This window comes from Amborella trichopoda, chromosome 3 (genome assembly GCF_054954075.1).
Source record: "Amborella trichopoda isolate Santa Cruz 75 chromosome 3, AtrichopodaSantaCruz75HAP2 v2.0, whole genome shotgun sequence".
NCBI classification, from domain to species: Eukaryota; Viridiplantae; Streptophyta; class Magnoliopsida; order Amborellales; family Amborellaceae; genus Amborella; species Amborella trichopoda.
The window spans coordinates 8,967,230-8,981,795 of NC_142338.1; the positions used below are offsets into that span (position 1 = coordinate 8,967,230).

The window sequence follows — 14,566 nt, forward strand, 5'->3', positions numbered from 1 at the left end:
GCTCAAACTTATGGATATTGTTTAGAGAAATATATTTGAGAAAAACTTTAAAAAAAAGTAAAAAATATAACCATTTATTTTTTAGTACAAAAAGTTAACAATTACTAATGGCTGGTAGATCTAAAAGTGGCCAGTTAGGAGTGTGTTATTAACAAAACCCATGTTCAAAAGAATATTTCTCAATCTTTGCAACACATCTTAAATTTTAATAATTGACGGATTGTTTCTGTAAGTGTTAGTTCCTTGTAACAAAAGAAAATATTCTTATAGTTTACAATCCAAAAAATTTAAAATTCGCCGAGGTTCGATGAATCAAGTGATAAGTGATGGCCCCACATCTCAAATAGGAGTCTATCACCGACCACGCAATCGACCAATGGTGCTGGAGATGGTGGGCCCACCACTTTTCATGTTTCTGGTGGGCCATTATCCATCGATGAGGTGGTGATACACATCTAGTATTTTTTCCCGATGGAATAAACACTATTTCTATGTCAGTGGATGAAAAGCTCAAAGCTCGTACCATATTCTTCTTACTATCATTGAAAAATGGCCACCCCCTCTCATTCATGGAAACAGAGCTTGAACATGGCGCCTAGTCCTCAATAAACAGCAAGCAGCCACCGACTTCGACCCATATGAACCGAATTGAATTGGTGATTCCAATCTTACTTGCTCGATTCATATGGCGGGATAACCAAAAAATATAAAAAATAAAATGAAAAAGAAAATGGAAATGAGCAATTTCCAGAGTCCCTCCCGCCCCCCACCTGATCTAAACTGACTTAGGCGATTCGAAGTCAACCGTAAATACTAACCCGTTGCTACTCTCTCTCTCTCTCTGCACACAGCTGCTCGTTGTGAAACTGTGACATCTAAGTGGTAACGTTGGCGCGTTTGGATAGATTCTCTTCTTTACTTTTTATCACTGGTCTAATGGTAATCTTCAGCACTGCTATGCCATGTCCAGTGGGCAAGAAGCTCCCAACCATTCAATTTGCGTTCATTTGGTTAGCTTTTGACAATTTACAACACTATGTCCTAAGCTCAATTCCTACAAAAGATAGGGGCCTCTCCACACCGACTCACCCAAAAAAAAAAAAAAAACCTTCCAACCATTCAATTTGCAGAGCCACTAATCAATAGCTCCCGACATTAGCCAGTAATCAATTGCTCCCGACATTAGCCACTAGTCTAACAGTAGGCCAGTGGCCTCACAACCATAAACCTTTCAGACGCCAAGAGCTTGACTTTTGGGCCAAAAGATTTCGCATGAACAAAATTTCTTTCCCACGAAATTTCACCTCTTTTTTCCTCGAGCCTATTTTCCTAGTAGTAGCTAAAGATTATAAAACTTTAAAAATAAAAAAGGAATTAAGATATAAAAGGAAAACTGCCTGTACTTCTTCACCGTATATATTATACTTCCTCCATCTCCCAGCCATCCAATCAGAATGGACAGTTGAAATGGCTCATTCACAATGTCACGCTTATACATTGTTTTATTTTAATTTTTTTCTACAAAACATTGTGATACCTAATTTGGAGCATCCACCCCTCTTAAAGTAAAAAAAAAATTTAAAAAAAAATATTCCCCATAAAATAAAATGACTAAAATACTCTTAAAAGTTTCAGAAGTATTTAGGAACATTTTTATTTTTATTTTATTTTTTTAAGATTTTCTTTAGGCATGTCCCATACCGAATTTCAGATTCATATGATTTGTTAAAAAGTAAAATAAAATAAAATACTATGAGACGCCAAATCTAGATCACATGGTCAGTGGCTCACTTGTGACCTTTTGTGCCAACCGTCCAGATGGCTGGATAGGAGGAGAAATATATGAGATGCATATGTTGGACAACTATGGAATGTTTTCCCAATAAAAAATACAGTTGTTTAAATCAAGATCAGCCAATATCATACTGTCATTCCCTAAAAAGATTTCCCATATCAACAAACTCTTATCCACATTCAGAGGCTTCATTTTTACCTTCTTTTTGAATAGTATGTACCCAAAATTCGAAGACAAGCTGAAGTTCGCACTGATAAGCGCCTTTTAATTGAGCCATGGGCGGTTAGACAAGAAACCACTACAAAGAAAGATGAAAGATCATGCTTTGTCCGCAAAAAAATTATATTGACTACAACAAAGCACAAGCTTCTGCAACATGACATTTCCAGCTTTTCTATGAAAGTACAGGTACACGCACATCAATTGGACTCTTAAATCCATCATGATCGATGTAGCAATAACATCAATCATACTCTAATTCATCAGGGGTAACAGGTCTCTTTAAGGGGATTATGGATTTCTTTTCAACATCACGAGATAAAGCTTTTCTCATATCTGTAATGGCAGACAGAAGCAAAACATATGCGTCAGACAAACAGGCCCCAAATCTGATCTTTAAGAATCACCATGATGGCCAATAAAGAAAAGGAATAAAATTCATTTCAATGGCTCCTAAAGTGAGAGAAAACATGATGTCATAGTCATTGCACACTGAAACCATCCTCTACATATATTATTACCATGATGGCCACATAAGGAAAGGAATAAAACGCATTTCAATGGCTGCCTAGGTTTGGAAAAAATACAATGGCATGGTCTAGCATGAAGCAATCTCCCAACCCATCCTAGCTTGGCAGCTTTCCATGATGGCCAATGGAAACAATGAAATAAAACCCATTAAAATAAGTGAAAGTGAAAGAAAAGATGATTCTATGGTCCATCACTCACCCAAGCCATCCTCCTCGCCTGAGTAGTAACGCAGCACACGTCGATAGATAACATAACCCAACTAAGACCAAAGATGTCAATCATAGCATCAGCATTTCATACAGCAATCCCGATAATGATGTCAGCTTTTCCTAATTCCATACTTTGATTCTATGAGGTCGGCTAGAAAGCAAAAATCGATAAGTTGCCAAGAAAGCACACCTTTTCATACATCTTAATGGCCGGCATATTGGATGCCCTCACGAAAAGATCCACAAAAAAGGCCTTATATCTGGAGACAACATAGAATGTAATGATGCATGGATAGGACATTGCATGAATATTAGCAACACAGACAAGAAATGGACATCATACACAGTGGTTCAAAATCATTGATAGGTGACAAAATACTTTAATAAACTTTTAAGAGGAAAGGACAATTAAAATGCATAAAAAGGTGACGAGCAAGAAACAGCATCCCTACAATTCGAAACATTAATGATGATGCATGGAACAATGAGTATGAGATGTAAAGGCATAACAGAATTTATCAGGAGAAGAAAATGGATGAAGAAAATCATGTAGACAGTAAATGGCAAAAATCCACTGCAAGGCTATATACTTGTCTGACAAAGTTTGGATGGAGCTGACAACTTGGTTGTTGCGTGTGTGTGCTTGGGGGGGTTTGGATGTGTTTGCCAATGTACATTCTACGTGTTAAGCATTCATTTCATGCAGTGTTTCCATAAATTAATTTGTTTGGGTCAGTGTTTTAAAATGCAGCCGCATCAGGCGCTATGCGCTGGGCAGCGCATCGAAAAATCCATGCATATGCGGTTTGGAGAGATGCACCGCATCTCTTTGCATCAGAGCCACATCCTGCATCTCACCGCATCAGGCCGCATAATCTTCCACCATTTTTTTTCTAACTCTACCCCTCGAGCAGGGGTATTTAGGTCATTTTGGCCTTCGGGGGAAAGAGTTTGGGGGGTATTAAACAGCCCGAGCCCAAAAAACATTTTTCAACCACATTCGTGGCTTTTATTGGATTGATTGAACCAAAAAACAATTTTGGGGGGAAATTTTAGTTGTTGAAGTTCTTCGATTTGTGCATTTGTTGATGCTTGGTTGTTGATCTGTATCTTTTGGGTGTTGATTTGAGTAGAGGGTTTGAAGGGTATTAAACCCCCCAAACAAAATGATGATTGTATTAACTCTTTTTGAGCTTCACTTTAAAAGTCTTTAATCTTCATGGACAATTTGTAGTAGTTTGTAACTTTAAAGTTTGTGGTTGTAGATTTGTGCTCATGGTTGTTCATTGTTGAATGTTTTATGAAGCTAGTTTCAAGTTTCTAGTTTCTATTAAGGGATAGTAGATACAGAATCTCCATCAGCTAATATTTTTGGAGTTAATGAATAAACCTAATACCTATTATCACATATACCACCTCCACATTTTTTTTCTATGCATTAACCTATTTTTTTAGATTTTTTAGAATTTTTTATATTTATTGACCGAATCACTGCGATGCACCCGCATCTGGACTGCATCAAGCTGCATCACCGCATTGGCCCCCACATCGCCTTCGGTCGCATCCCACATTTTAAAACACTAGCTTGGGCGTACACATGTGGATTTGCATAAGAATTTCAATAGCAAATATTGTGATTGGGTTATTGTTTGTGGAGAATTTTATCATGGTATTCTCTAGAGGCTTTTTCGTACTATGAAGTAATTGGGAATTTGATGGAGTATGTAGTGACAACAACATTCATACGTAATGGGCTGTGAGTCATGCATAATGGGCTGTAACAGTCATGCAATAAGGCATAATGGACTATAACTCCTATGCATGTTGACCTACCGGTGTTGTAACTCTCATAGATTTATATATATATATATATATATATATATATAGGGCACATTGCCCCACAATTTGTGTAGAATAAAAAAAAATCTACATTTTCTTTATATTGTGCTTGAATATTACTGTCTTCGCTCTCTCAATCTTAACATGGTATCAAAGCAGGACTTGAAACCCTAGGATATCCAGTACTTCCAGCTGCGGTGTATCAACAATCTCGTATTTCCAACATGATCATCTCACTTTTCCTTACCACTAAGTTATGAGTGTTAGCCCTTGGTCTACGCGGATGTAAGTTTTTATCCCAAACTCCTTTCTATTTCAGCAACCTCATTTACAACAACCTCATATTTCCAGCAATATCACATTTCAAGCAACATCACATTTGAAACTAAGGAATTAGTACACCATAGTTGATGGAAACACCTGGGAACCCGAATCGTTTTAGGAACCGGAATCGTTGAATCGCAGCCGGCTAGAAGATTCTTGTCTTAGGAATCGTTGTCCGTACAATAGGAATCGCTAGAAACGAGATTCCTTGTTTTTGAGAATCGTGCTTCGACCAAAATAGATCCAAGTTTCATCTACCTATGGAATCAAGATTCCATCTCTTTGGAATCAAGACTCCCATCCCCCTGAAATCGACACTCCAGGAGTCAAGATTCTTTAATATACAGAATCGAGTTTCCAACATTCATGGAATAGAGTTTCTGACATATGTGGAACATAGATATGTTGTTGTTTCGAATCGTGATTCTAACATATTTGGAATCAAGTTTTTAAAGTATATAAATCAGAGATCCATGCCAATTTGAGATCGAGATTTATAATAATATGGACTATGGAAAGCATTTGACGACCCCTATCAGAAATCAAGATTTCATTTTTATGGAGAAGGAAGCCACAAGCACATCTTGAGCCTCATCAACTTTAGAACTTATATTGGATATCTCTTATTAGAAGGTTTCTCGAATTTTAAAGTGATTGTGTTGACTATTGAACTTATGGTCATTATATACAAAAGACAAGTATTTATAAATTGTGATTTTGACTTCATTATTACAAAGACAAAATAGGATTATGTCTACGCCATGGTTTTACATTTAATTGTACGTATTGTATTTACCAATTATATTTTAGATTTAAAGCAAAAGCCATCCAAGGTGGCACAAGTAAAATAATGAAACCCTGCAAACACTAGAAGCATTCGAAAGAAGATGTCGACTCCAATTGACACGGAATCAAGATTTAATCCTCGCTAGAATCCAGATTCGATATATTTAGGAATGTCTACCCGCAATTAATGGGTTCAAGTTTTCAAAGATGTGTTGGATCGAGATTCCAAAATTAAGGAATCGAATTTCCTTGGTTTCGATAAATGGTTTCTAAAGATACGTTGAATCGAGATTCCGAAATTAAGGAATCAAGTTTCCTTGGTTCCGAAAAAAATTTTCTAAAGATGTGTCGAATCAAGATTCCATAATTAAGGAATTGAGTTTCTTTGGTTCCGAAAAACAGTTTCCGTAGAATTTCTTAACGGAAACGCAGAATCGGGTTTCGGAACCGGAAACGCAAGGTGGATGGAGAGATTCCACTAACTATGATTAGTAGCTTGAAAAAAATGTCTTGGGGTTTCTAGTTAAAGAGAGGACAATGTCAGAACTCAAACCCAATATTTCCTTGGGTAGTCAATTTGACCACCCAAGAATGATGCATACTACAATTAAGCTACATGGGACAAACAACTTAATAGTCCCAAATCGGCCAAAATGTTCATAGGAAGACGGAGGAAATTACGTTATATCACAAGAGAAGTGAAAGAGCCTCCAACAAAGGATCCATCCCATAATGAATGGGAAAGTGAGAACTTGACAGTAATGGTATGACCCCTTCATTCCATGCAGCCAAGTATCAGGAGGGGTCTGTTATTTCTTAAAATTGCAAAGGATATGGGAAGCAGTAGCCGAGATATACTAATTGCATCGTGAAATAGTGAATTTGCAGCAAGGAGAAATGACTGAGGAAGAGTACTTTGGGATACTAAAGCATAAGTGGGAAGAAATAGACCACTAACAGCCTATTAATTCCATCGTTGATGACATTCAAAGATAGGCCAAGCAACGAAGGATCTTTGAGTTCTTAGCAGGCCTACATCTTGACTTTGGACTTCGAATAATACAAGTTCTAGGAAAGGGCAAATTGACCGCTCTTAAATCAGTCTATTATTATGTAAGAGGGAAAGCTAGTAGAAAGACTATTGCAGAAGGATAAAACTCAAGCATCCATCCTGAACAATCAGCCATTGCAACAAGCTTCAAGAAGGGAAAAGCAAGTACGAAAGGACCAAATTGTGCCTCACTTTCTCTTGCCAAAAAGGAGAAACTCAAATGCTCCCATTAAGGTATGAGGGGACACACCTACGTTGGGACTTGCATTCACACTCAAGACCAAAACTAGGAAATGCAAGTGCCTATACTATATCGAGCGAGGGGGAGGAAACCTATAAACGCAACCCAATGCATCCAATCCATGAGATCAGGCCATCAAAGATTTGCAACACCAGTTGACTGCTCTCAAGGCTTCACTCAACTCTAAGACACCGGTAAAGCAGCCAGGTACATATGCAACTGCAAACTATGCCTCCAACTCCACCTATGCTACACCCTAGATCCATATGACTAGTAAGAAATTTGGTTTCTTGTCTTTTTCTCTTGCTTCTCGTGAAGTAAAACTTGCTCATGGATCCATGACCAGTCCCATTGGGAATGGTACATACCATAGTTACCAAGAGCCGGAGCAGGAATGGCTCCGGGATCGGGAGCAATAACAGTGGATCGAAGGGTGACAGAAATTCCGCCATTCAAGGAGCGCACTCTGTGCCACATATCAATCCTGGGGCTGGGTCCCATATATAAAGGATCTCGTTTCCGATGCTCATGGGAGCGAGATCCCATTTCGCAAGACCGTCTTTCCCACTTCTCATGGGATCTCTACACCAAATACCCAAAAACCGCGATCCATATATATTGGGGTCCTCAATTCATAAATATAAAGGATCGCAGTCCCAATGCTCACAGAAACTAGATCCCATTATGCAACAAATGGGATTCCCTTTTCGTTGTGTTAAATGCTTTAATTATTTTAATTCTTAATATGATATTTTACTATGTAATTTAATTCTTGATGTTTGGGATTAATATACGATCAGGATGGAGATCCACAAATACAGGGATCAAGAACCTGATAAGCATGAAGATCCATAAATATAGGGATCAAGATCACTTAATCGAGGAATAGCGATCCGAACATGAGAGGGATCAAGATCCACAAATAAAGCAATCGAGCGCCATGATAAGGTGGGATCGAGGTCCCTATTAATAAGGAATCAAGATTCCGTGAAAAGGGGGCGAGCTCCCTCGAAAAAAAATGATTTCCAATCGAGATCCCGGCTTCAAAGCACAGGATCTGGATTTCGGAGCCGGAATTATGCCCCCCAAGGGCGCTCCCCGTAACTATGGTACATACAAACTTTAATCATCCTTATCTTTACCTCTATAATACATGGACCCTCTTTTCCTTCCAATCTTCTTTCTGCTAGCAGCCTAACAAAACAACTAAACTGCAGTGTCATTTTTACTTGACAAATTGTATTTTTCAAGACCTAAAAATGAGGAAGTCAATTGGTGATGGTCGTGAAGACAATGAATTGTACCTGTTCAACACAAGATGCACTTCTACTACTCTCAGCGTTGAATCTCAAAGTCATGAGCAAGTCCTTTTCTGGCACACCCACTTAGGCCACATGTCTCTAAAATCTTTAAAATTATAGTTTCTAGATACGTTTATTTCTTTGTTCCTCAGTTACATGTAAGACCTATCAATTGTCTAAACACAGTAGAATCTTCTTTTTCTATAATGAAAATAAAAGTTCTAAGCCATTCCATCTTGTTCATTCTGATGCTTGGGGGTCTGCTCCAGTAATTTCTTATTTGGATATCAGTATTTTAGCTCGTTCATCAATGACTACTCTTGCTATACTTGGATCTATCTTAAGAAAAGTAGAGATGGAGTACCTTCAGTAGTTTAAATGTTTCATAAAACGATTCATCCCCAAATAAAAATTTTTCATTCTGATAAGGCACGAGAGAATCTCGACAATGGATTAAAAGATTATTGTCTTGAACATGGTATAGAAACTCAAACATCGTGTTCCTATACACGACAATAGAATGGTGTGGCAAAAGAAAAAAATAGACACTTGTTAGAAGTGGAGAGAAGCATCTTAATAGGAATGAAGTTTCCTAAGACATATTAAGCTGAAGCAGTTCTTACTGCTACCTATATGATCAATAGAATACTTACACATCTTCTCGATGGTGCTTATCCTTGCAAACTTCTCCAGCATGCACTTCCTTTGTTTCTTTTCCACCAAAAACCTTTGGTTGTGCTACTTCATGGTCACTGGTATCTCTACCGAAGTTCCCATTGTGGTTCGGAACCCCAATTCAAAAATTCCGACATGGAACCTTCATGGAACCTGTTTTCTGGAACACAAGACTCTCGTTTCCTTAATTTAAGAATCACATTTCAAACCATTTCAAAATCTCAATCCCATTAGGAATCTCAGTCACAACTTTTTCGAATCTTGGTTCCAACATCATAGAATCTTAATTCCACACATGTTGATTCCTGACTCTACATGTAATGAATCTCGATTCGTTTTGGTTTTAAATCTAGAACCCACAACATCAAGTACCTCGGTTCGTAGGTGTAGAGCACTGCAATTCAATCAACATGGAATCTTGCTTTGACCTCCATAGAATCTCAGTTTAAAATATTTTGGAATCTTGATTCCACAAAATCCAATATTGTTGTTCATAGGTGCATAAATCTGCGGATTTGTTGTATAGCAATCTTACCTCAAATATTTAAGGATTTTAATTTCAGTTATTTGGAAACTTAATTGGAGGACATTGTTTACCATGGTTTATAGTCTTCCGAATAGTAATGTGATAAACACAATGCTGAAATATTTGTAACTCAAATCAAATTTCAAAGGAAAATGTTTAGAGTTAAGAGATAACATGTAGGATTCTAATGCCTTTTGCAGATAACAAAGTACGTATAACTAGGGTATTGGAGTATTAAATTCAAGAGAACTTGGTCCTTAGAACATTATAATTGCACTCCACATCTTCACTCCCATTATCACAAGGCACACTCAAACTAGAGCATAAATGTCGCCCATGCCCAGCTTGGAACAAATTGTTTGGTGAAAATGTCTACCAGTTGATCCCTAGATTACACATATGGAGGAGACACCTTCTTACTAGCAACTTTCTCTTGGATAAAATGACAATCTACCTCAATATTCCTAGTCCTTTCATGAAACATTGGATTATTGGCTACATAAGTAGCAGCATTGTTATCACAATACATCTTCATATGTTCGGCAACAGTGATCTTCTGCATTAGTGTTATCAGCCGCATCAATTCACGTGTAGTGTGCTCCATTGCTCTATATTCAGCCTCGACACTAGATATAGCCATGTCATTTTGTTTCTTCTTCATGTCACCAAGTTTCACCAATGAATGTACAATAAGTTGTGGTAGACTGCATGTCAGATGGTGATCCTACCCAATCAGCATCTGAGTAAACTTTCAATGGCCAAATAATTATTTGGCTTGTAAATCAGCCCTCAACTTGGGGCTCCATTCAGACACCTTAAAATTCCACAAACAACATATCAGTGAGGAATCCAAGGAGCATGTATAAATCATCTTTACAACACTTACTACAAAAGCAATATCAGGCCTAGTGATGGTTAAATAAATCAGCCTGCCAACCAGTCTGTTGTACCTTCCTAGATCCTCAAACAATTCCCCCCCAGATCAGCCAATAATTTCATATTTGAATCCATAGGAGTATCCACTGGTCTAGCACCCAACATTGAGTTTTTTTCAACATGTCGGTCACATAATTTCTTTGAGGCAAACTAATGCTATACTTTGATCTAGCTACTTCAATTCCTAGAAAATAACTTAGCTGGAGCAAATCTTAGTGTGAACATATTGTCTTAAATGTCTCTTCAAATGACTAATTCCTTCAAATGACTGATAATTCGGTGAGTTCCCATGTATCATTTAAATGAAAAGCATCCATCTCTTCCACTGCTCACTTCACCCAATATGAGAAGTCCTTCCTGGTAGGTTTTAGGAACAAACATAGATGAACGGGCTGAAGCAAAATTTCAATATGATGGCAACAAATTTGTAACGATAACAAAGCATTGGATGTAGAGTACGAGAGTTGACACCTTTACGGATGGCAATAGGTACGTTATCATCACAAGGAAGAGGATCAGCAGACGAAGATAACGATTGAGAAGCCGGCAGAGTTGGTGGGGAATGTCCAACCTGTATTTCTCTTGTGTAAACCTTTATGGGCTGCTCTTGAGAAACATGATGATATATAGGTGCACTAGAATCAATGGAGTCAGGCAAAAAGTATGAACAGGAATAGGAAGATGATTCATAGAAGGCGAGGACTTTGAGACTACTTCAATAGTAGGATAAAAAAAATTTGTATCAATCATACTCTCTTCTGAAAAGTATGGAGCCTTTTTAAAAAAGGTAGCATCAGCACAAACAATTTTTTTTGTAAACCAGGATGATAACAACGACAACCTTTCTGGAACTGTGAATACCCAAGACAGATACACTTGACAACCTGGGGATCTATCTTATCATTACCAATACCTAACATATAAACAAAGCAAACTGATGGAGGGAAGATGGGGGAAGAAATAATTAAAATAAAAATCATAATAAACGGCGAGAATATACCGTCTCTCAAGGTCTGCAAGGGAGTCCACCCTAAAAGATCTTTTTACAAGACCTAAATTCTTTACTGAATCACCAAATCTCTTCTCTCAAGTGAAATAATAAAAAATAAAATAAATAAAAAAACACATTTATTTAATTTTCTCCTTTTATCTCTACCCATTTTTCCTATTTCTTCTCTCTCTAGCTTCCGTTCCACATCTCTTTGTTTTTTCTTTCATGATCCTCATCAACCCATTAAGAATTTACTATTCTACCCTTTAAATCGCTACAACTAAAGAAACAAAAATAACCCTCAAGAAAACTAAAACCTCAAATAACACCATAGACTTTCATTACAATAGATATGAGCATAACCATAGAAAATAAAAGTCATACCTTATCCTATTAGATAGGGTCCCGATACAAATTGATTTAGTTCTATTTGAGAATCTTAATCAGGAGCGGTAAGGAGACTACAAAATGACTCCTTCTAGGGTCCTAATAAATAAGGTGTCCATAAATTTAATTTTTTAAATTTTTTAATTTTTACTTTTACAAAAGAAATCTGACAATTTATTAATTTTTGTTTATTAATACTCTACTAATTTAAATTAAGATGATATGAAAAGCATGTAGATCCTTATTGAAACCTAATAAATGAAGTTTGGATAAAGATGAAGAATTTAGCTAAAATTTTCAATTTTATGTTTGAAAAACTTTTTGAAAAAACTAAGAAATATGACATTATCTTATTTCGTATTCTTCTAATTACAATTGTTTTGATGAAAAGCGCCAATAAAATGAGGTATATGGAAAATAATTTATCCTCACAAAATAAGTCCAGATTTCCATTCACATAGGATTAAGATTAATTCTTAGTTTTTCAATTTTTTTAAGTTTTGGCTTTAAAAATACAAAATCTGACACTTATTAGGAATGGGCTTAAGGCCAGGTGGTCAGGGTGATGGGGCACTGGTTGCTCCGAAAATGTGCCGCATTAATTTAAAATGTTTAAAGAAACATCATGACTCCAAATGAACAACCATAGGGCAAACACATCCGGAGCCAAATTCATCCATGTATTTCATATTGTAGAAACACAGGTTTTTTACGTATATTACTGGGAACGGAAGAGTTCCAAAGGTTTAAACCTCTGTAACAATTTACAACAGCCCAAAAGCTAATCCAAATACCTTTGATTCGGGCCTTGAAGCCTATATATACGATTATAGGAAAGGAAAATATACATATGCATAGAAAATAAATCAATACCAAGGGCAACACGAGCCCATATACCTGAACTAAACGCGAGGGTACTATCCATATGGTCTGCTCCTTCTTCGATATCAGGCTTCAAGTGAGTCTAAATCCAATAACTTCTCTCTCTCTATCGGATTCTGGCATTGTAGTTCAGAAAGAAGTAGTATATGCATTGTAGTTCAGAAAGAAGTAGTATCAGTGGGCTACTTCTTTGCAAACAGTGGATACAGTCACTCTCATCTCACTATCATGCAAATATCACACAGAATAGAGCGTATGTCTCAATCTCTCTCTCACTGACTGGAAACTACTGATTAAACCCCTTCCTCATCAGGAAACGAAGTTTATATAATCATCCACGAGTTGATAATCACAAAAGCTTGTCATACCTATCCGCTTGTTGACCACGCACACTATCCTTCACAATCTAGCTTGAGACGATAACTATGCAGCTTTGCTTAAATTTGAATGCACACACAGGTGATCTTGATGATAATCATATATTCCGTCAATGTGTATCCATCTGATGTACGAATTTGAACTCGCAACTCCAAGATTCAATAAGATACCATGTGAGAAAATCAAGGAATTTTGTTACTTCTTATCCGTCATCGGTCAAGCCGCTGCAACACAGTTCTGCCATGTCTTCATATTTCTTCTACAGCTTTCTTGATGGCGAATCCTTTGACCATGAAATTTAAAGAGATGATAGAGGACTCAGAGACGAACACAATGGTTCAAGTCTTTCTTCAAATGGATCACAGATGAGAGAGTTATGGTTCACCGAAGTCGACCCTTCGTTGCTGGAAATTACACCAACAGGATCAAGAAATTGCAGGCTCAACTGCTTTCACCACAACGATCAATATAATGCCTGCACCTTTTAAGGGTGACAGAGCATTAAGTTAGGAATCCAATGGTCCTGGTCCCATGAGAAAAATCCTCTTGGATAGGGAGAAATCTCAATTTTAAAGATCGGAGGTTATGCTGGCTTTTAATAGACAACGCATAAGGCTCTTGACTGCCGATGGATACGGATGAGGGGTCATCTCCGGATATTGTGAGAGTTCAGGGTGAGGGAGATAATGCCTCAAATATAAATCCTTGAAAGTTTCGGATCAATGCCAAACATTAAAGTTTGGGGCGTCGGTCAAAGCATATCTTGACCGCTAATGGATACAGATGCTAGGGATAAGCCAACTCCGAATGATGTCCAATTTGTATAATTCTTGGACTTAGAGGCAGATGAAGCCTCATAAGTTATATTTGCACGCACCACATCGTGATATCATATGATGAGATTTTCTTATGCTCCGTCCATCAAACACTTTATCATTAGCCGACAACGGATTAATAAAGACTTATCGCTTCTCATTAAACTCCTCCAATATCATGTGGAGAGCCGTATATGGGCCTTTCGAAGTATATGTATCCTAGAATTTGTCTCAAATTGAGATGGCTTAATAGTCTCTTATCATCGATCATTAGTCACGATGCACATGTGTGACCGACGATGGATTAGGGAGCATATCATTCCAAATCAAATTCCTCCTCTTATCATATGGAGAGGCATATTGAGACCTTAAGAGTATATATATCCTAGAATCTATCTCATATTGAGATGGCTTAATATCTGCTATCATCAATTGTTAGTCAAGATGGACACACTTGACCAACGTCAGATTGGAAAGCATGTCATATCGTATCAAATTCCTTCCATATCTTGTGAAGCGGCATATATGAGCCTTTGGAGTATATGTATCCTAAAATTTGTCACGTATTGAGATGGTTTGACTCCTCTCATTATCATTGGTTGTAAGTTAGGGCATGTATGGGTTGACTGACGAATAGGGCTCTAAGGCATATTGGGGCCTTCCTTGGACATATCACATCC

At 37.4% G+C, this 14,566-nt stretch overlaps 1 protein-coding gene across 2 annotated transcripts in view; it reads right to left on the minus strand.

The window, feature by feature from the left end:
- Positions 1–1,854: 1,854 nt before the first annotated feature.
- LOC18428888 (Acyl-CoA N-acyltransferases (NAT) superfamily protein) overlaps positions 1,855–14,566 on the minus strand; it is a 34,159-nt gene continuing 21,447 nt past the window's right edge. Inside the window, exons 4-6 of one of the 2 annotated variants that reach the window (XM_006838185.4) lie at positions 2,945–3,014; positions 2,744–2,804; positions 1,855–2,350 (exon numbers count right to left, since the gene is read on the minus strand). In XM_006838185.4, coding sequence (XP_006838248.1) covers positions 2,259–2,350; positions 2,744–2,804; positions 2,945–3,014 — 223 coding nt within the window. In that variant the 3' untranslated portion in view covers positions 1,855–2,258. The remainder of the gene's footprint in view (positions 2,351–2,743; positions 2,805–2,944; positions 3,015–14,566) is intronic. The other variant, XM_088863266.1, reaches the window with a different exon arrangement.